The sequence below is a fragment of the Pistacia vera genome, unplaced genomic scaffold, assembly GCF_008641045.1.
Source record: "Pistacia vera cultivar Batoury unplaced genomic scaffold, PisVer_v2 Contig563, whole genome shotgun sequence".
NCBI classification, from domain to species: Eukaryota; Viridiplantae; Streptophyta; class Magnoliopsida; order Sapindales; family Anacardiaceae; genus Pistacia; species Pistacia vera.
This window is the reverse complement of record NW_022196405.1, coordinates 366,855-389,547: the sequence shown is the minus strand read 5'-3', so window position 1 is coordinate 389,547 and position 22,693 is coordinate 366,855. Positions and strand designations below refer to the sequence as shown.

The following is a 22,693-nucleotide window of genomic DNA, read 5'->3' as shown; positions in this document are numbered from 1 at the left end:
TGTTAGTGATTTTGTTTTTTTTACCCCTTTGATTTGATTCATTCTTATGTTTGAGGCCTTGTGCCAAATGAATCTATGGGTGGTTTTTGTTATTTTGTAACATTTGTGGATGATTGCTCTAGATTCACTTGATTATATCATATGCGGCAAAGATCTTAATGGCCTAAGAGTTATTTTGATTTTTCTACAATGATTCAAACTCAATTCGCTTGCAATAGTAAAATTATCCACACTGATAATGCTTTGGAATATAAGAAAAAAGAAAAAACTTCTTCATCAGCACTTTGAGATAAAGGATTTGGGTAATAAATAAGTAGTATTGCTCTTACAAAGCTTGTATAAAAATTTAAACATACAAAGTGGCGTAGCATTGCCCTTTAATTGACATATCATTGGGTAATAAATAAGTAGTATCTTTTTATTTTCACTCTAACAATCATTATACATCACATCACTTTGTATACTAAACATTGTAAAAAACTTTGAAAAGTAGTATTACTGATTACGATACAATGTGTATCTCATTTACAGTTCTTGAAGGAAAAAATTCCAAAAATTAGTTACAATTTGTTAATCCCTAATTCACACTTTCTGCAACTATCAACTCATATCTTTTTGCCAAGTCAACTTCCTTCTTAATACTCTTTCATAGAGCCTTATCACATATTGGGTTTCTTCTAGGATAAACCTTTTTTCGCTTAATTACTTACCAATAGGGCCAAATCCAATTAACAGCACAATATATATATATATATATATCCTCCTTCTACAATTATGATGAAGCTGGCAGTCTGAAGTTGAGTCTCCTGAGCCACACTGAGTGAAGCATCATATGAATCACATCAAATGGCTTTGCCGGTCGGTTCAAAACAAAATGTCTCCGCACTCTCTTTACTCTTCTATACATTTTCAAGTATTTGTTATTTGAAATTCCTTTCAAGATGGTCTTGATTTCCGATATCTTCTCCGTTGGAATATGTATAGAAAATTGGTCCCAGTTAAGTACATCACTAAACGGTAACCAATAATTATCAGAAATTATCACAGGAACACAACTCGCATAAATTGCTTCAACCTCTCTTGGGCTTGCCACTTCGAACCCACTTGGACATAGACAAAACTTGCTTTGACCCATCATTTCTGTGTAATCTAGGCCTTTTGGTAGACGCTCATAAACTTGAACTTCATTGTCTCTGTTCTTCCAATCGTTGAATAGCTTTTCCCGTATGTAACCATGAGCCCTTCCTGCAAAAAACGCCAGGATCGACCGGTTTTGGGGGCCCTGGCTCAGACGTGGGGGGCCATATCTCCCTAACGGCGGCAAGTAGAGTTCGGGCATTGACACATCTCTTGTGGGATCAAATCCCTCTGAAGTGTTGGCATTGCAAAGGACTCTTATGAAGTTTCGAAAAAACTCTGGATTGTCGTTTGTAACCTCTGGTGCCTGCAGTATGCAAATGATAATTGAAAGAAATTCAGTATAATTAAACTCCTGAATATATGATAATGACTCAACACCATAAAATAAAATAATAAAAATTAAACTTAATTCTTGCGGTCAATCTCGAGGAGCTATTGACTTTTAAGCACATGCGAAATCGTATTATGCAAGGTAACTATAAAATTAATTATAATCCATTAATAAAAAATTCGCATTAGATTTAAGATACCAATTATTTGTCATAATTTAATACCTTGAATGATTTTATACGTCACTTATATTATACGCTAGGCTCTAATTATTCAAAAATTACACATGAATACTTACCCAGTCGTGGCATGAGACCATGAAATGGTCGGCGCCGTGGGTTCTATTCCAAAAGGGGTATTTCTGAGCAAGGATGGAGATATAATCCATCAGCAGCCGTTGCATCCTGTCACGAGAGTAGTCGTTGATGGAGATGATAGGCAAGTAAACATAGCGAACAATACTTGAAACACTAAGCGGCAGAAAAAAAGCATGTGCCTCATCAGGATGACTAGCCCGGAATGGATTGGTTTTTCTCTCCATTTCATCGATGAATTGTCCTTCTAGGGCGTATTTATCCTTCAATGGCCCATTATGCACTAGAGGTTGCTCTCCTTCCTGGTAGATCCATATTTTGAATCTCTTCACCATCTCAATGTGGCTTCTGATTAGTTACAATAATAATTATTAAAAAGAAAAAAAAAAAAAGGAAGCCTTTAGGGTCAATTAAAAGTTTCTATGGTGAGAAACTTAACTGATGAAATGCATATGCATTTTTGTAAACGGATCTTTTGGGGGGGAACTTCTCTTCCTTTTCTGATGTGTAGTTTTGAAGCTGAACTGCCCTGCGAATGGCATCTCGTGCTCTGGCTAAATCTGCTTCAATTCTCTTTACACGACTCTTGTTCTACTGATACAAATATATATACAGGAGTTAAGAAAAATTGGCCGTGATCAATATTAATCGAGAAGTCAATCAAGAGAAAGTGAAAGCACATGATGATAACGATATAATATGAAGATTCTTACTTTGATTTTACTAGCTTTATGTTTACTGCTTTTATAAATGATAGTCGGAGAAAAGATGGGGGAGGAATTTTGTGGTGGGGTTGTGTCATTGGAATCTCTATTGATACTGGAAGATGTGATAGAAGTCAAGAAATGATCAATGTGGTTTCCATTAAAGGGACGAGAAAAAGTGAGAAAGAGAAGAAGAAGCAGAAGTGCGGGAAGTAGAGGGTAAGAGGTGGTGCAGCTTAAGCTTTCCATGGCGATTTCCCACTCTTTTGCATGAGGTTTCTTTCGATCTATCATATACATATAATATATAGATAAGAACATGGAAAAGCCAAATTAGTCTAACTTCATTCAATAGAGTCTTGTCATTTAACTTTATTTAAAATATAATCAATCATAATAATAGTTATATACAGGGAAGGGAAAAATAGAAGCATACATATAAAAGCATAATTTTACTGTACAAATAACAAGACTTTTTTTTTTTTGGATGATTATATATTTGAATTATGTTACATATAGTAAGACGTAAAACAATTTTTTTTTCCCTACTTTTTATATGCATTTGATTCAAATTAGAAGTGTTTGTTGATGTAGGACATTGTGGCATATTTATTAAGTTCTCATATTGAATATTTTAAATGTTTGTAGGAAATATTTTATTGACAATTTAATTATAAAAAAGAAATTAGTTTTAATTATATTTTCATTTTCTCAATTGGTCTTTTGTACGTAGAGAAGCTGATTATAAAGTTTATATAATGTATTAGTTATTAACTGAAAAATGGGCCGTGTTTTGACCCTATTTAAAGTGCAATATAACTTTTTAACTAATTAAATCATCTCATTTAAATTGGATGGGAAAGTTTATATATATACCTAATAAATCTTAAAAATTACATTAATTTAATAAACTCTATAACGGAGATGTAAGAGTAGTAATTGACCTAATCTTTTTTGTATCTTAGAGTCATTTTGAATAAGGCGGTTTTGACTAAAATTTATTGAATAATGTCATTCACTCCAGGAGTGAATTAAAAAAATACCCATTTGACTAAAAGTGAATTTTTATGTTTTGCTAATAAATACATAGTATAGAGAAACGAACGAAGAAGAATATGAGGATTCTAGAAAAGAGTGTACAGAAAAAAAAAAGTTTTTGAACCTTAGCAATATTATCAAATGATCTTGCTGCAATAAGAGCATATACTGTTTCGGTGCAAATGCCTTCAAGCACAAAGCTTTTAATGGGTATAAATAAATTATGAACAAGGAATTGTGTAAACTCTAACCCCGATAAGTAGATAATGATTGTTAAAAATTATACTTATTGATGAGAACTAGAGGAAAGAGTTCTCAAATGAATCTTGGATCACAAATCCCTTGAGCATTGTGCCTCTTGATTGCAATGCAAGTCATATGATGCTGAAAGTTCGACAAGATTAATTGGATAGTCTAAGCAATTGTTGCTGATAGTCATGTAGAGTCTCCTGTATAAGCATAGGGATTGGAGTTTTATAACTACTACCTTTTTATAACAATAGATGGTTAAGCTGGCTACTATTAAAGTATTAAGACCTTTAAGTTGAATGAGAACTAGGGTGTTACTGAGCTAGGCAGACTATGACCAGTTACCGAGATTCAGAACATTTATTAGTGGGTCATATAAAATGATTTTTTTTCCTAAACAATATGAATTATAATTAATGGTAAAAAAAAAAAATATATATATATATAATCTCCTAATTTGAGCCCTTTTGAGTTTTCAAAAATCTTATTGGTAGAATACTGTGGTTCGTTTTCCTAATTGTTTTCATGTGAAATTATATATCTTTAAGAAAATTATTTAATAAAAAATATAATTATAAATAGAAATATAATTTAAGAGTCCTATTAAGATTTGAAATATAAATCCTATTAGAAATAGGACATCCTATATCCTGCCCATAAATATAAGTGTGAAAACTAATTAAGGTTATAAGAAAATATGAGAGAATATGAGAACACAAAGTATTTGAAGTAAGAGTTATTAAACACCATGGATACAATGTCTTATAAACTAGGATCTATTTCACTATAGGTATTGGGTTGAGGTTAGAAATTAGGATTGTTTCTACTCTGCTTTATGTACCGAGTTTATGATGTTGTATACTCTTGTATATCGTGTTCATGAAACTATATTGGATTTATCTCATCCATGGATGTAAACAGATTATGCTGAACTACATAAATATCGTGTCTCTTTGTGTGGAGTGATTTTATTCCTATGTTATTTATATCGTGTTGTACTACCATAGGAGAAGATGCGTCTGATTCAGTTTTCTCATGGGTCTTCATCCTAACTATGAGAATATTCAGGTTATTTACTAATCTATAACACCACACTACCTTTGATAGAACTCTAGCTCATCTGATTCCAAAGGAAGACTGATTCAACACCTAAGACACCTCAGACCGATGTTGTCATGGTTGTATCCTTGTCTCATTTCCTAATATTAAATCTAATACTTCAAGACCTAAACATTGACCTATCATTATTGTAAGAAGCCTAATCCTTTCCTTCATGATTGTCTTAGTTGGCCTAAGGAGTTGACTTGTAATTACTGCAAGAAATCTAGCCATTTCATCAATGATTGTTCTATTTGGCCACCAAGATCTTTAGCAACATACATTAGGAAAATTAGCCCAAATCTCATCATTCTCATGATGATGCTTCTCACTCTGTTGTTGCTATTGTTGAAGATTCAGAATCAAGCTGTAACCTTACATCAACTTTTTGATCTTCAAAAATTATTGAGTCAGGTGTTTTTTCGTCATTTACATTAGCTCTCCAATTGCCATGTCTGTCACTCCAGGTAAATTTGCTTTTTTTTTTTTTTTTTTTAATTTTTAATTTCTTTTATATTGCTTGTTGTAACCAAATGACTCCTAATCCAAGTTTATTTTGTTTAAAAAATCAACCCTCCTTACCATCTATTACACTTGCTAATGGTTCTTTTAGTCTGCTAGTCATGTGGTAGTGTTCTACCTTTGTTTATCTTGTCTGATACCTATCTTGTTCCAAAACTACCCCTTAATTTGTATATGTTGGTCAACTTTGCGAACTTGGTCTTGATGGTCTATTTCTCAATCTGGTTGATATGTGTGGATCTTCATACAAGGCAAATCCTTGTGAAAGGGCGTAAGGTTGTCGGTTGTTCGAGCTTACTTCTCTAATGTTCCTACACTTTAGGTTGCTTCCATACATCTACCTCTCCATTGAATCTGAGATTCTCGTCTTGGTCATGTCTAGTTCTAGACTTCGTTTTATGGTTCTATTGGTTATTTCGTAGGTAAAGATAAATCTATTGATTGTTTGTCTTGTTAACTCGCCAAACAATTAGCTTACCTTTTTCTGTTAGTGATTTTGTTTTTTTACCCCTTTGATTGATTCATTCTTATGTTTGAGGCCTTGCCAAATGAATCTATGGGGGTTTTTGTTATTTTGTAACATTTGTGGATGATTGCTCTAGATTCACTTGATTATCATATGGCAAAGTTTAATGGCCTAAGAGTTTTTGATTTTTCTACAATGATTCAAACTCAATTCTCTTGCAATATTAAAATTATCTACACTTATAATGCTTTGGAATAGAGGTGGAACAAATGAACCGGATTAGGCGGGTCAATCCTAACCCGCCCGCATTAGAGAAGGTTCAATAAGGGGGCCGGGTTGAACCCACCCCTGTAACCCTCGGGTGGGCCGGGTTTACTATATGACAACCTGCCAACCCGTGGGGTTGCTATTGTTGACAATAGCCACCCGACGGGCTGGCCCAAAAAAAATTAAAAAAATAAAAAATTAATTATTTTTTTCAAGTTTCTCCCATTTTTTAATTCTTTTAATTAACTATTATGATTGAACTCTTACAAATAATTTTCACAATAATATTAAACTATACTTCTAAATCATAAATATTAAATAATAAAACTTCGTAATATTTGACACATTGTTATTATTTTTTTTATGGTACGTAAAGTATAAAAAAATTAATACTAAGTCTTATTCTTAAATTTCCATATCTTGTATAAAATATATTTATTCTTATGCTAAGTTTCATCAATTGAATGAATAAATCTAATTTTCTTATATTACAATTTTATTGTATTAAAATTGAATTAATTTGAAATGTTAATAAAAAAATTAATTTAATTTAATTATTGATATTTGAAAATTTAACTAAAAGCAATTACATTATTCATTTATAAATCGTTAATTATTTATTTGAAAAGTTTACTAATAAAAAAAAAAAAATCGAATAATAGGGTTAACCCGACCCGACCTGCAGCCTAACCCAGCAGGTTAGGGTTGGTGGGCCGGGTTGGGCCAGCCATTACCCAAAAATGATGGGCACTACCCGGCCTGTCTTGTTGGCGGGCAGGTTGGACCAACTCGCCAAAAGAAGTAACCTACCACGGGCTAGGCCGGGTCGGACCGGGCGTTCTTTCCACCTCTACTTTGGAATATAAGAAAAAGAAAAAACTTCTTCATCAGCACTTTGAGATAAAGGATTGGGTACTAAATAAGTAGTATTGCTCTACAAAGCTTGTATAAAATTTAAACATACAAAGTGGCGTAGCATTGCCCTTAATTGACATATCATTGGGTAATAATTAGTATCTTTTTATTTTCACTCTAACAATCATCACATCACTTTGTATACTAAACATTGTAAAAAACTTGAAAAGTGGTATTACTGATTACGATACAATGTGTATCTCATTTAGTTTTGAAGGAAAAAATTAAAAAATTAGTTTCAATTTGTTAATCCTAATTCACACTTTCTGCACTATCAACCTCTCTCTTTTGCCAATTCAACTTCCTTCTTATACTCTTTCATAGAGCCTTATCACTATTGGGTTTCTTCTAGGATAAACCTTTTTCGCTTAATGTACCAATAGGCCAAATCCATTAACAGCATATATATATATATAATATATATATATATATATATATATATATAATACTCCTCTCTACAATTTGATGAAGCTGGCAGTTGAAGTTGATATCTCTGAGCCACACTGAGTGAAGCATCATATGAATCACATCAAATGGCTTTGCCGGTCGGTTCAAAACAAAATGTCTCCGCACTCTCTTTACTCTTCTATCTTTTCAAGTATTTGTTATTTGAAATTCCTTCAAGATGGTCTTGATTTCCGATATCTTCTCCGATGGAAGTATAGAAAATTGGTCCCAGTAAGTACATCACTAAACGGTAACCAATAATTATCAGAAATTATCACAGGAACACAACTCGCATAAATGCTTCAATCTCTCTTGGGCTTGCCACTCTGCGAACCCACTTGGACATAGACAAAACTTGCTTGACCCATCATTTCTGTGTATCTACGCCTTTTGGTAGACGCTCATAAACTGAACTTCATTGTCTCTGTTCTCCAATCGTTGAATAGCTTTTCCCGATGTAACCATGAGCCCTTCCTGCAAAAAAACGCAGGATCGACCGGTTTTGGGGGCCCTGGCTCAGACGTGGGGGGCCATATCTCCTAACGGCGGCAAGTAGAGTTCGGGCATTGACACCATCTCTTGTGGGATCAAATCCCTCTGAAGTGTTGCATTGCAAAGGACTCTTATGAAGTTCGAAAAAAAACTCTGGATTGTCGTTTGTAACCTCTGGTGCCTGCAGTATGCAAATGATAATTGAAAGAAATTCAGTATAATTAAACTCCTGAATATATGATAATGACTCAACACCATAAAATAAAATAATAAAAATAAACTTAATTCTTGGGTCAATCTCGGGAGCTATTGACTTTAAGCACATGCGAAATCGTATTATGCAAGGTAATATAAATTAATTATAATCCATTAATAAAAAATTCGCATTAGATTTAAGATACCAATTATTGTCATAATTTAATACCTTGAATGATTTATACGTCACTTATTATACGCTAGGCTCTAATTATTCAAAAATCTACAATGAATACTTACCCAGTCGTGGCATGAGACCATGAAATGGTCGGCGCCGTGGGTTCTATTCCAAAAGGGGTATTTCTGAGCAAGGATGGAGATATAATCCATCAGCAGCGTTGCATCCTGTCACGAGAGTAGTCGTGATGGAGATGATAGGCAAGTAAACATAGCGAACTACTTGAAACACTAAGCGGCAGAAAAAAGCATGTGCCTCATCAGGATGACTAGCCGGAATGGATTGTTTTTCTCTCCATTTCATCGATGAATTGTCCTTCTAGGGCGTATTTATCCTTCAATGGCCCATTATGCACTAGAGGTTGCTCTCCTTCCTGGTAGATCCATATTTGAATCTCTCACCATCTCAAGTGGCTTTAGTGTCAATATAATTATTAAAAAGAAAAAAAGAAAAAAGGAAGCCTTTAGGGCAATTTAAAAGTTTCTATGGTGAAAACTTACTGATGAAATGCATATGCATTTTTGTAAACGATCCTTTTGGGAGGAACTCTCTCTTCCTTTTCTGATGGGTATTTGATGAGGAAGAGGAGGTTGGTGAGCTTAATTATGAAGAATTGGAACAATCATTATATGGAGAAGGAGCTTCCTATAGATGGTGGTGAATCTGGTGATCACCTATCTTATTATGACTCAGCAGATGCTTCAGAAGGTTATTTACAATTTTATAAGCAATTTCAATTTGGTATTATCTAGTTTATATTCAATTAGTTTAAATGGGAAAATTTAACCTATGGTTTTCCTTTTTTGCTAGAATTTTTTGTAGATGATGTCGCCGATGTTAATAATGATGACGATCCTCTATCAGGTGGTGTGTGAATTATGAATTGTTAATTTTAATTGAGGATGGAATGATGGATTGAAGACCATTCGGTGAAGATCATTTTTGGTTAGAATGTTGAAGTGTTGATTTGGAAGTTGAAAACTTGAAAGTTGAAAGTTGAAAACTTGAAAGTTGAAAGTTGAAACAACTATTATGTGATTTTTGATTTTTCTTCATTTATCTTGTTAGTTTGATTTGAAATTTGTTGTATTATTGATGTAATGGTGTATGATAATGCTTTGTTAAGGAGTTTTTATACTAGAATTTATTATTTGGAGCAAAATCTGGGAAATACAGGTTCTGTGAACAGTATTTTTGTGACGTCATCATGCTGACGTCAGCATGATGACGTCACCGGTTGAACCAACTGATTCAACCGGTTAAACCGGTCGACCCGGGACCCGGCCATCTTGCCGGGTTTTGTCCCGGGTCGGTTTTTAAAACATTGTATATGTGTACTATTTCAGAGATAATAAAATATACTCTTTTCACCAAAAGTTAACTCGGTATCAGAGCCTCCTTTTGTCCCATCAAATTGCCTGTTTCAGTCACCTTCCATCATTGATCTCCACAGATCCGCCGCCAATCTTGCTGATTTTCTTAGATCAATTCAGATTGTAGGGGTCTGTAGTGTGTTTGTAGGATTTGAAACTTGCATGGTTGTTTTGAAATTTGTGTTGCTTGTTGTGTTGTTATTTGTTGTTTGGTTGGTGTAGTTATTTGCACTTTGGGAGTATTTGTGTTTCCTAGGTGTTATTTGCTGGTGGTGTTAGTTTGATTCACATGTGTTAATGGGTTCTACTGTGCCTCACTGTGAGGTTGCCAGACCTATTGATGTTATCTTTGACAGAACCAATTATGTTGAATAGCATCAGGCCATGAGGAGTTTCTGAAAGGGCACAAAATGTGGTGTGATATTACTAGTGATATCAAAGAACCCAAACAAAGGGAGTATGAAACTAACGAAAATTTCTCAAGATTGCCTTGAAAATTGGGACAACGGAAACCATTAGATGATTACCTAGCTCCATAATACCTCTATACCAAATCTCAGTTAGGAATTTGGTAACTATGACCCAGCTAAAGATGTTTGGAACTTGTTAGGCAATGGTTTTGTTACTAGTGGAATTGTTCACCAACATTAGGTTTGGAGCGCACTTATTACAGTGAAGCAAGAATTTGGACAACCAATTCATGATTATTATGCTAAAATGTTTGGTTATTGGGATCAGTTGGCTCTATCTAAATCTATACTTTAGAATCAAGATGATGTTCAGGTTGTAATTACACATAGGAAGAAGATGCGTCTGATTCAGTTTCTCATGGGTCTTCTCCTAACTATGAGAATATTCAGGCTATTTCTACTACATCATAACCACCAACTACCTTTGATAGAACTCTAGCTCATCTGATTCCAAAGGAAGACTGATTCAACACCCTAAAGACACCTCAGACCGATGTGTCATGGTTGTATCATCTGTCTCATTTTCCTATATAAATCTAATACTTCAAGACCTAAACAATTGACCTATCATTATGTAAGAAGCCTAATCCTTTCCTTCATGATTGTCTTAGTTGGCCTAAGGAGTTGAATTGTAATACTGCAAGAAATCTAGCCATTTCATCAATGATTGTTCTATTTGGCCACCAAGATCTTTAGGAAACAATTATCATTAGGAAAATTAGCCCAAATCTCATCATTCTCATGATGATGCTTCACTCTGTTGTTGCTATGTTGAAGATTCAGAATCAAGCTGTAAACCTACATCAACTTTTTTTCTTCAAAAATTATTGAGTCAGGTTGTTTTGTTCATTTACATCTAGTCTCAATTGCCATGTCTGTCACTCCAGGTAAATTTGCTGTTTTTTTTTTTTTTTTTAATTTTTTAATTTCTTTTATATTGCTTGTTGTAACCAAATGACTCCTAATCCAAGTTTATTAGTTTAAAAAATCAACCCCTCACTTACCATCTATTACACTTGCTAATGGTTCTTTATGTCGCTAGTCATGTGGGTAGTGTTTCTACTCTTGTTTATCTTTGTCTGATACCTATCTTGTTCCAAAACTTACCCTTAATTTGTTATATGTTGGTCAACTTTGCGAACTTGGTTCTGATGGTCTATTTCTCAATCTGGTTGATATGTGTGGATCTTCATACAAGGCAAATCCTTGTGAAAGGCGAGTGGTCGGTGTTCGAGCTTACTTCTCTTAATGTTCCTACACTTTAGGTTGCTTCCAATATCTACCTCTCCATTGAATCTTTGAGATTCTCGTCTTGGTCATGTCTTAGTTTCTAGACTTCGGTTTATGGTGTCTATTGGTATTACGTCAGGTAAAGATAAATCTATTGATTGTTGTCTGTTAACTCGCCAACAATTAGCTTTACTTTTTCTGTTAGTGATTTTGTTTTTTTTACCCCTTTGATTTGATTCATTCTTATGTTGAGGCCTTGTGCCAAATGAATCTATGGGTGGTTTTGTATTATTTGGAACATTTGTGGATGATTGCTCTAGATTCACTTGATTATATCATATGCGGCAAAGATCTTAATGGCCTAAGAGTTATTTTGATTTTTCTACAATGATTCAAACTCAATCTCTTGCAATATAAATTATCTACACTTATAATGCTTTGGAATAGAGGTGGAACAAATGAACCGGATTAGGCGGGTCAATCCTAACCGGCCCGCATTAGAGAGGTTCAATAAGGCGGGCCGGGTTGAACCCAACCCGCATGTAACCCTGGGTGGGCCGGGTTACTATATGACAACTGCCAACCCGGTGGGTTGCTATTTGTTGACAATAGCCAACCGACGGGCTGGCCCCAAAAAATTAAAAAAAATAAAAAATTAATTATTTTTTTCAGTTTCTCCCATTTTTTTAATTCTTTTAATTAAACTATTATGATTGAACTCTTACAAATAATTTTACACCAATAATATTAAACTATACTTCTAAATCATAAATATTAAAATGAAAAAACTTCGTAATATTTGACACATTGTTATTATTATTTTTTATGGTACGTAAAGTATAAAAAAATTAATACTAAGTCTTATTCTTAAATTTCCATATCTTGTATAAAATATAATTTATTCTTATGCTAAAGTTCATCCATTGAATGAATAAATCTAATTTTTTTATATTACATTTTATTGTATTAAAATTGAATATATTTGAAATGTTAATAAAAAAAATTAATTTAATTTAATTATTGATATTTGAAAATTTAACTAAAAGCAATTACATTTATTCATTTATAAACGTTAATTATTATTTGAAAAGTTTACTAAATAAAAAAAAAAAATCGAATAATAGGGTTAACCCGACCCGACCTGCAGCCTAACCCAGCAGGTTAGGGTTGGTGGGCCGGGTGGGCCAGCCATTACCCCAAAATGATGGGCTAACCGACCGGTGTCTTTGTTGGCGGGCAGGTTAGGACCAACTCGCCAAAAGAAGTAACTACCACGGGCTAGGCCGGGTCGGACCGGGCGGGTTACTTTTCCACCTCTACTTTGGAATATAAGAAAAAAGAAAAAACTTCTTCATCAGCACTTTGAGATAAAGGATTTGGGTACTAAATAAGTAGTATTGCTCTTACAAAGCTTGTATAAAATTTAAACATACAAAGTGGGTAGCATTGCCTTTAATTGACATATCATTGGGTAATAAATTAGTATCTTTTTATTTTCACTCTAACAATCATCACATCACTTTGTATACTAAACATTGTAAAAAACTTTGAAAAGTGGTATTACTGATTACGAACAATGTTATCTCATTTATAGTTTGAAGGAAAAATTTAAAAAAATAGTTTCAAGTTTGCTTAATCCCTAATTCACACTTTCTGCAACTATCAACTCATCTCTTTTTGCCAATTCAACTTCCTTCTTAATACTCTTTCATAGAGCCTTATCACATATTGGGTTTCTTCTAGGATAAACCTTTTTTCGCTTAATTACTTACCAATAGGGCCAAATCCAATTAACAGCACAATATATATATATATATATATCCTCCTTCTACAATTATGATGAAGCTGGCAGTCTGAAGTTGAGTCTCCTGAGCCACACTGAGTGAAGCATCATATGAATCACATCAAATGGCTTTGCCGGTCGGTTCAAAACAAAATGTCTCCGCACTCTCTTTACTCTTCTATACATTTTCAAGTATTTGTTATTTGAAATTCCTTTCAAGATGGTCTTGATTTCCGATATCTTCTCCGTTGGAATATGTATAGAAAATTGGTCCCAGTTAAGTACATCACTAAACGGTAACCAATAATTATCAGAAATTATCACAGGAACACAACTCGCATAAATTGCTTCAACCTCTCTTGGGCTTGCCACTTCGAACCCACTTGGACATAGACAAAACTTGCTTTGACCCATCATTTCTGTGTAATCTAGGCCTTTTGGTAGACGCTCATAAACTTGAACTTCATTGTCTCTGTTCTTCCAATCGTTGAATAGCTTTTCCCGTATGTAACCATGAGCCCTTCCTGCAAAAAACGCCAGGATCGACCGGTTTTGGGGGCCCTGGCTCAGACGTGGGGGGCCATATCTCCCTAACGGCGGCAAGTAGAGTTCGGGCATTGACACATCTCTTGTGGGATCAAATCCCTCTGAAGTGTTGGCATTGCAAAGGACTCTTATGAAGTTTCGAAAAAACTCTGGATTGTCGTTTGTAACCTCTGGTGCCTGCAGTATGCAAATGATAATTGAAAGAAATTCAGTATAATTAAACTCCTGAATATATGATAATGACTCAACACCATAAAATAAAATAATAAAAATTAAACTTAATTCTTGCGGTCAATCTCGAGGAGCTATTGACTTTTAAGCACATGCGAAATCGTATTATGCAAGGTAACTATAAAATTAATTATAATCCATTAATAAAAAATTCGCATTAGATTTAAGATACCAATTATTTGTCATAATTTAATACCTTGAATGATTTTATACGTCACTTATATTATACGCTAGGCTCTAATTATTCAAAAATTACACATGAATACTTACCCAGTCGTGGCATGAGACCATGAAATGGTCGGCGCCGTGGGTTCTATTCCAAAAGGGGTATTTCTGAGCAAGGATGGAGATATAATCCATCAGCAGCCGTTGCATCCTGTCACGAGAGTAGTCGTTGATGGAGATGATAGGCAAGTAAACATAGCGAACAATACTTGAAACACTAAGCGGCAGAAAAAAAGCATGTGCCTCATCAGGATGACTAGCCCGGAATGGATTGGTTTTTCTCTCCATTTCATCGATGAATTGTCCTTCTAGGGCGTATTTATCCTTCAATGGCCCATTATGCACTAGAGGTTGCTCTCCTTCCTGGTAGATCCATATTTTGAATCTCTTCACCATCTCAATGTGGCTTCTGATTAGTTACAATAATAATTATTAAAAAGAAAAAAGAAAAAAGGAAGCCTTTAGGGTCAATTAAAAGTTTCTATGGTGAGAAACTTAACTGATGAAATGCATATGCATTTTTGTAAACGGATCCTTTTGGGAGGAACTTCTCTTCCTTTTCTGATGTGTAGTTTTGAAGCTGAACTGCCATGCGAATGGCATCTCGTGCTCTGGCTAAATCTGCTTCAATTTTCTTTACACGACTCTTGTTCTACTGATACAAATATATATACAGGAGTTAAGAAAAATTGGCCGTGATCAATATTAATCGAGAAGTCAATCAAGAGAAAGTGAAAGCACATGATGATAACGATATAATATGAAGATTCTTACTTTGATTTTACTAGCTTTATGTTTACTGCTTTTATAAATGATAGTCGGAGAAAAGATGGGGGAGGAATTTTGTGGTGGGGTTGTGTCATTGGAATCTCTATTGATACTGGAAGATGTGATAGAAGTCAAGAAATGATCAATGTGGTTTCCATTAAAGGGACGAGAAAAAGTGAGAAAGAGAAGAAGAAGCAGAAATGCGGGAAGTAGAAGGTAAGATGTGGTGCCGCTTAAGCTCTCCATAGCGATTTCCCACTCTTTTGCATGAGGTTTCTTTCGATCTATCATATACATATAATATATAGATAAGAACATGGAAAAGCCAAATTAGTCTAACTTCATTCATTTAAAATATAATCAATCATAATAATAGTTATATACAGGGAAGGGAAAAATAGAATCATACATATAAAAGCATAGTTTTACTGTACAAATAACAAGACTTTTTTTTTTTTGGGATGATTATATATTTGAATTATGTTACATATAGTAAGACGTAAAACAATTTTTTTTTCCCTACTTTTTATATGCATTTGATTCAAATTAGAAGTGTTTGTTGATGCAGGACATTATGGCATATTTATTAAGTTCTCATATTGAATATTTTAAATGTTTGTAGGAAATATTTTATTGACAATTTAATTATAAAAAAGAAATTAGTTTTAATTATATTTTCATTTTCTCAATTGGTCTTTTGTACGTAGAGAAGCTGATTATAAAGTTTATATAATGTATTAGTTATTAACTGAAAAATGGGCCGTGTTTTGACCCTATTTAAAGTGCAATATAACTTTTTAACTAATTAAATCATCTCATTTAAATTGGATGGGAAAGTTTATATATATACCTAATAAATCTTAAAAATTACATTAATTTAATAAACTCTATAACGGAGATGTAAGAGTAGTAATTGACCTAATCTTTTATGTATCTCAGAGTCATTTTGAATTAGGCGGTTTTGACTAAAATTTATTGAATAATGTCATTCACTTCAAGAGTGAATTAAAAAAATACCCATTTGACTAAAAGTGAATTTTTATGTTTTGCTAATAAATACATAGTATAGAGAAACGAACGAAGAAGAATATGAGGATTCTAGAAAAGAGTGTACAGAAAAAAAAAAAGTTTTTGAACCTTACCAATATTATCAAATGATCTTGGTGCAATAAGAGCATATACTGTGTCGGTGCAAATGCTTTCAAGCACAAAGCTTTTAATGGGTATAAATAAATTATGAACAAGGAATTGTGTAAACTCTAACCCCGATAAGTAGATAATAATTGTTAAAAATTATACATATTGATGAGAACTAGGGGAAAGAGTTCTCAAATGAGTCTTGGATCACAAATCCCTTGAGCATTGTGCCTCTTGATTGCAATGCAAGTCATATGATGCTGAAAGTTCGACAAGATTAATTGGATAGTCTAAGCAATTGTTGCTGATAGTCATGTAGAGTCTCCTGTATAAGCATAGGGATTGGAGTTTTATAACTACTACCTTTTTATAACAATAGATGGTTAAGCTGGCTACCATTAAGTATTAACACCTTTAAGTTGAATGAGAACTAGGGTGTTACTGAGCTAGGCACACCATGACCAGTTACCGAGATTCAGAACATTTATTAGTGGGTCATATAAAATGAATTTTTTCCTGGTTAGAGCTTCATCTAAACAGTATACATTATAATTAATGGTAAATAATAAATATGGATCATCTCCTAATTTGAGCCCTTTGAGTGTTCAAAGATCTTATTGTTAGGATATTATGGCTCGCTTTCCTATTTGTTCTCATGTAAAACTATATGTCTTTAAGAAAATTATTTAATAAAGAATATAATTATAAATAGAAATATAATTTAAGAGTCCTATTAAGATTTGAAATATATATCCTATTAGAAATAAGATATCTTATATCCTGCCCATAAATATAGGGATGAAAACTAATTAAGGTTGTAAGAAAATATGAGAGAATGTGAGAACACAAAGTATTTAAAGTAAGAGTTATTAAACACCATGGGTACAGTGTCTTATAAACTAGGATCCATTTCACTCTAAGTATTGGGTTGAGGTTAGAAATTAGGATTGTTTCCGCTCTGCTTTATGTACCGAGTTTATGATGTTATAAACTCTTGTATATCGTGTTTATGAAACTATATTGAATTTCTCTCATCCATGGATGTAAACGGGTTATGCTGAACTCCATAAATATCGTGTCTCTTTGTATGGAGTGGCTTTATTCCTATGTTATTTATATCAAAAGTATGTTTTTTGTTGCGCGATCTCCTAACAATTACGCTGCGCAATCTCCTAACACTTAGAACATATGTTCATCGATACTAATGCTTTGTTATGATTTCTTTTTTTTTAAATATATATTTTTTTTATCAACCACCAATCATGTACTTGTATTTTGTTCACGTAAAAATTTGATCCAAAAAGGATTTTGATCCATAAAAAGATTAAAAAAAAAAAAAATTCTAATTACGATTGGTTATAAATGTATACATGTCTTTAGATTTTTAGAAACTAAGAGAATTCACATTAGAAGAGGATTCAAATTCAAATAACAATTACTCTTAAGGTTTGAGAAAAGTATCTTTAAAAAATGGCTCCGGTTGTTTAGTTTTTTAGAATAGTATTCTATTCTGAATAGAATAGGATTCTGAGAATGTGTTCGGTACATTTTTGGAAAACATTTTCTGAAAATATTTGAATTATTTTTAACCCTCTACAATTGCTAATTTAGCTAAACACCCCCTACAATAAAAGTTTATAAATTAACAAAAACACCCTCACCCACCTAATAATTGCTGGCAGCCTGCCATCACTATCAGACAGTGGCCGAAAGTCATCGGAATGGTGCACAATCGGATGGATGTGGCCGGTCGTGTGCCAATCTGGCTTTTTCTGGCCAAATCTACGGTCAAAGATCTGGCCGCTGCTTAGCCATCGTTGACGGCCATATTTCTAGTCGTCGTTTGACCATCAACAGCCAGATCTTTGGCTGTAGATCTGATCATTTTCTGCTAGATCCATGGTGGATCTGGCTAGAAACGGACAAATCAGCGCATGAACAGCCAAATCAGCTAGTCGTGCGCCATTTCAACGACTTTCGGCCATCGTCCGACCGTGGTGGATGGTTGCTAGCAAAAAGTTGGGTGGGTGAGGGTGTTTTTGTTAATTTTAAATTTTTTATTAAGAAAGGTAATTGTTAAATGTTTTGAGCTGAATAGAATATAATTGGATTTTGAAAAATATTAAAACAACCACATTTTCTATTTTTTAGGATAGGATAGTGTTAGAATAGGGTACCAAACGTAGCCAACTTTTAATTAAAATAATTTTGAAGTGACATTTTCATCTGTATGTACTGTTAATATTCATTACAATTTTTTTTTAATGTATGTATAATTTTTTTTCAATAATTAACTCCAAGTAACTGTTAAATGTTAATAATTCTCTCTCTCTCTCTCTCTCTCTCTCTCTCTCTCTCTATATATATATATATATATATATATGAAAAATGAATCACGAATATAGACGAGTTAAGTAAAGTTCATTAATTAATTCGATTTTATATCAAATTGAAGTGTTAAAATATATAAAAATAATAAAAATTGGTAATAGTTTAATGAACAAAATGACAAAATAAAATATAAACTAGTTGTATACGCTAAAAATCATTTTGGGCCTTATTAGGCCCAAGCAGACATTTTTTTACTATGTAGGCCCAAGGCCGTGGCCCAATGCTGGTTGGGCCAACATTAGAATTCATGTCACGGGCCAAAATGCATGACCTAAACCCTACCTCTCTCCAGATTAGGCGTCACCATTGGCCCACCTAGGGCCAAGCCCATTGGTCCATTATAATTAGGAGACTTCCTATTTGAGTATTATCCTAATTCGTCCAAGATTTCATATCCTATGTGAATTAGGACTCTTGATCCTAAGGCAAGTAAATCATGATCCTTCCTATTCACTAAACCTCTACTATTATGGACTACTAGGATACGAAGATTCTATGAATACTATATAAACAGGGTTACACCTCTGTTTCAATCTCAATACCACCTACTTGTACCCAAGCTCTTACTCCTAAGAGTTATACACCTACGTCGTGATTCTAATCTTCGACTAAAATTCTGATAACCCTTCCTTCCCTTAGCTCTCACTAAATTGTCACATTCAGCCTTACTGACTTGAGTGTTGGAGTGCCTACGGTAGACACCACACTGGTGTTTACATAAGTTTCATGCTTGTTTACTTTGTATGTAGGTATAACGGATTGTTAGTGGCCTTAACCTCACAAGATCAAACCTTCTTTCCGTAACTGTAGATTTTAGCATCTACAGTTTAGCACCCACCTTGGGGCCTCTGGCAATCAACTCTCATTCGCAATCTTGCTCTACAAAGAATCACACCATGGTTGAAATCATAGACATTGCCTTAGTAGACCTCACAGCTAAGGTTGAGGCTCTCTCGATACTAATACATCAACAAGCCGACAAGGTCATGACACTAGAAGCCAAAAACAACAACATCCGGGCCAAGAATCAAAGGTTATGGGAAAAGGTAACTCAGTTTTATTCTTTGATTTCCTATTCAACTAGATACCGGAGAACCATTTCCGCATCACGATAAACTCCATGCAACCACACATGACTCCGGACCCCAGATCCTCGACCTTAGACCCACAATCTTCCCAGCTCTAGTCATCCATAACGGATGGCTTGACACCCACCATTACAAACACAACAAACCTAGCCATGTAAACACGACCCCTATCAGCTGATCCCTCAATCACCCGTGCCCAGCTCACTCAAGCTATCCCCAACCATCAGTAACAAAAAATCACCAACATCGACCATCCCATCAGTATGAATGACCCACACTACATCTAAGACCCTTCTAGCTCGACTCTTTCTCATGGGTCAAGTAGTCAACCCTACCAAACACTGCTCGGCTCGACTTAGCTCACCAGTCGAGCAGCCCCTAAGTCACACCCTTGACCATCCGTGCCAATTGACCTCCGGACAAGTTTTCGAATTCATCTAGAACCGACTCACGGCTAATCCACGGTGGACCTACATGGTCACACCAATAGCCTTGAGAAGTTTGAGAAGGATAAGAGAGAGAAATGATTATCCGAAGAGGGCTAGCACCTTCCGAGGATAATGATAGGATTTCTATGGTAATAGTTACATAGAAAATTATTTGTGACATTTTAAGCGTTAAGATGGTCAAGCAATAATTAATTGTATTTGATTATTATATCTTAAAACGTTAAGATAAATGAGATGAACTAAAATAACCTTTTAATAGTTAAAAGGCAAAAGGGTAAACTTATGGGTTGTTAATGTAAACTGGTTTAGTTTACATGGGCCCTTGAATAATATTGATTATTCAAAGGGCAAATTAATTAATGCTTGGGGTCCTTTTAGAATAAGATTTTATTTGGGGATGCAAGTGAAAAACATCTAATTATAAAATGGCCCATGTATATATAAATGCAAATGGTTGGATTTTAGGTCAAGTTTTTCATTTGGTTCACTCAAAAGAAAAACAATCTCTCTCTCTTAGAGTTCGGCCACTCTCTCACTCTCTCAAGGTGGTGTTAAAGTGTGGAGGACTCATCCTTTTGAATTTTGGCTTCATCAACCTTAAGCAAAGGAGAAGGTATAATGTTTTCAAGCTTTGTTTGAATTTTTTTTGAATCCTATTAATCCAACCCTTTCATGCTTTCAATCTACATTTTCCGCCACCTTTTCATAGTTTTCTTTCAAAGGCGACCTTAAAGCCCCAAGGGACTATTACAATAATGTCTTCAAAGGCAAGTCCCACGCATTATAGGAACTACAGACCAACCCCACTCTTCTAGCCAAGCCGAATCAACCATCAATGGGAAAATTGGGTGAGGTATAGATTCACCTGGACTATTCTGACTAGAAGACTCAGATTGGACTCGACTGAGTCCTAAAATCAGAGAGCGACTGATCAACGTCCTGAAAAAGAATCATGACTGCTTCGCGTGGTCCTACACAGATATGACAAGGATCAACCTTGACGCAATTGTGTACCATCTCCAAGTTGATCCTGATTGCTACTTGGTCAGACAGAAGAGAAGAAAGTTTGCTTCAGAGCGAAACCGAGTCATCAATGAAAAAATAGAAAAAATATTGAGTGATGGGCTTTTTCGGGAGGTTCACTACCCTAACTGGCTCGCTAATGTGGTGGTGGTTCAAAAGTAGAATGGAAAGTGGCGAGTCTGCATAGATTTCATAGACCTGAACAAAGCATGCCCCAATGACTCCTTTCCACTCTCACACATCAACATGCTGGTCGACGCTACAGCCAGTCATGAGTTGCTCAACTTCATGGATGCCTTCTCTGGCTACAATCAAATACTCATGCACCTAGATGACCAAGAAAAGACTACTTTCATCATAGAGAAATGCATTTACTATTACAAAGTGATGCCATTCAGACTCAAGAATGTTGGGCCCACCTATCAACGACTCATCCACAAGATGTTTGCAGAACACTTGGGAGATATTATGGAAGTGTAAATCGATGACATGCTCATCAAGTTCTTGATAGCCGAGCAACACTTGGATCACCTCAATCAAGCCTTCACAGTCTTGAGGAAGTACAATATGAAGCTCAACCAGCAAAGTGCTCATCTGGGGTCTCCTATGGTAAATTTTTGGGGTACATATGACTCAGCGCAGGATAGAGGCTAACCCTGACCAGATCCAAGCCATCCTGAACATCCCTTCACCCACAAGCATCACAGACATCCATTGTCTCTTTGTAAGAGTGGCTGCCCTAAGCTGATTCATCTTTCAGTCGGCTAACAAGTGTTACCACTTCTTTGCGACCCTTCGAAAGTCAAAGTAGTTTGAATGGACCCCAGCCTGCAAAGAAACCCTACAGCAGCTTAAAAGGTACTTGATTCTCCCCCTTTACTTTTTAAACCATTAACCGAGGAAAAATTGTACACATATTTGGCAGTCTTGGAGTCAACTATTTTAGTTGTCCTAATTAAAGAGGACAATGGGAAACAACTACTAGTCTACTACGTAAGTAAGTCGCTCCTCGATGTTGAGACCCAGTATAGTCAGTTAGAAAAACTAGCACAAAAACTCATCCACAAATCCAAGAAGCTCCAGCCCTATTTCCAATGTCACTCCATCATTGTTCTCACCTCCCACTTGCTCAAGAAGATGCTGCACAAGCTTAAGCTCTCGAGACGACTCACCCAATGGACAATCGAACTAAATGAGTTTGATGTCTCCTTCTAGCTACGCACTGCCATCAAGTCTCAAGTGTTAGTAGATTTCATAACAAACTTCACTCCTAACACTTCCGCTCAAGCAAAGAGAAAGCTATTATGCCTAACAAGCGAGACTCTTTTGAAATGGACTCTCTCAATTGATGGGTCAAGCAATGTAAATGGAAGCGGTTTAGGTATAATACTAGTTACACAAGATAGAGAAGTCATCTAGCAAGCCATTCGGTGTGGCTTCAAGCGTACAAATAATGAAGCCGAGTATGAGGCGCTAATAACCGGTCTCTCACTCTCAAAGGAGATAGGGGTAACAAAGTCAAGTTCAATTCTCAGCTTGTAGTCGATCAACTACAAGGCATCTA

The 22,693-nt window shown here is 34.9% G+C and overlaps 2 protein-coding genes and 1 pseudogene across 2 annotated transcripts; all 3 read right to left on the bottom strand.

Moving 5' to 3' along the window:
* Nucleotides 1-557: 557 nt before the first annotated feature.
* LOC116108419 (probable glycosyltransferase At3g42180) lies at nucleotides 558-2,128 on the bottom strand. The gene is made up of 2 exons (XM_031394670.1): nucleotides 1,769-2,128; nucleotides 558-1,444 (listed from the first exon to the last, which is right to left on the bottom strand). The coding sequence occupies exons 1-2, from the start codon at nucleotides 2,117-2,119 to the stop codon at nucleotides 773-775; spliced, it is 1,023 nt and encodes a 340-aa protein (XP_031250530.1). The 5' UTR covers nucleotides 2,120-2,128; the 3' UTR covers nucleotides 558-772.
* A 76-nt stretch (nucleotides 2,129-2,204) lies between these two features.
* LOC116108407 lies at nucleotides 2,205-9,703 on the bottom strand (annotated as a pseudogene).
* Nucleotides 9,704-13,154: 3,451 nt separating this feature from the next.
* Nucleotides 13,155-14,877, bottom strand: LOC116108415 (probable glycosyltransferase At3g42180). Its single transcript, XM_031394667.1, has 3 exons — nucleotides 14,774-14,877; nucleotides 14,319-14,682; nucleotides 13,155-13,994 (listed from the first exon to the last, which is right to left on the bottom strand). Exons 1-3 carry the CDS (start codon nucleotides 14,863-14,865, stop codon nucleotides 13,323-13,325), a joined length of 1,128 nt encoding a protein of 375 aa, XP_031250527.1. The 5' UTR covers nucleotides 14,866-14,877; the 3' UTR covers nucleotides 13,155-13,322.
* Nucleotides 14,878-22,693: the final 7,816 nt, after the last annotated feature.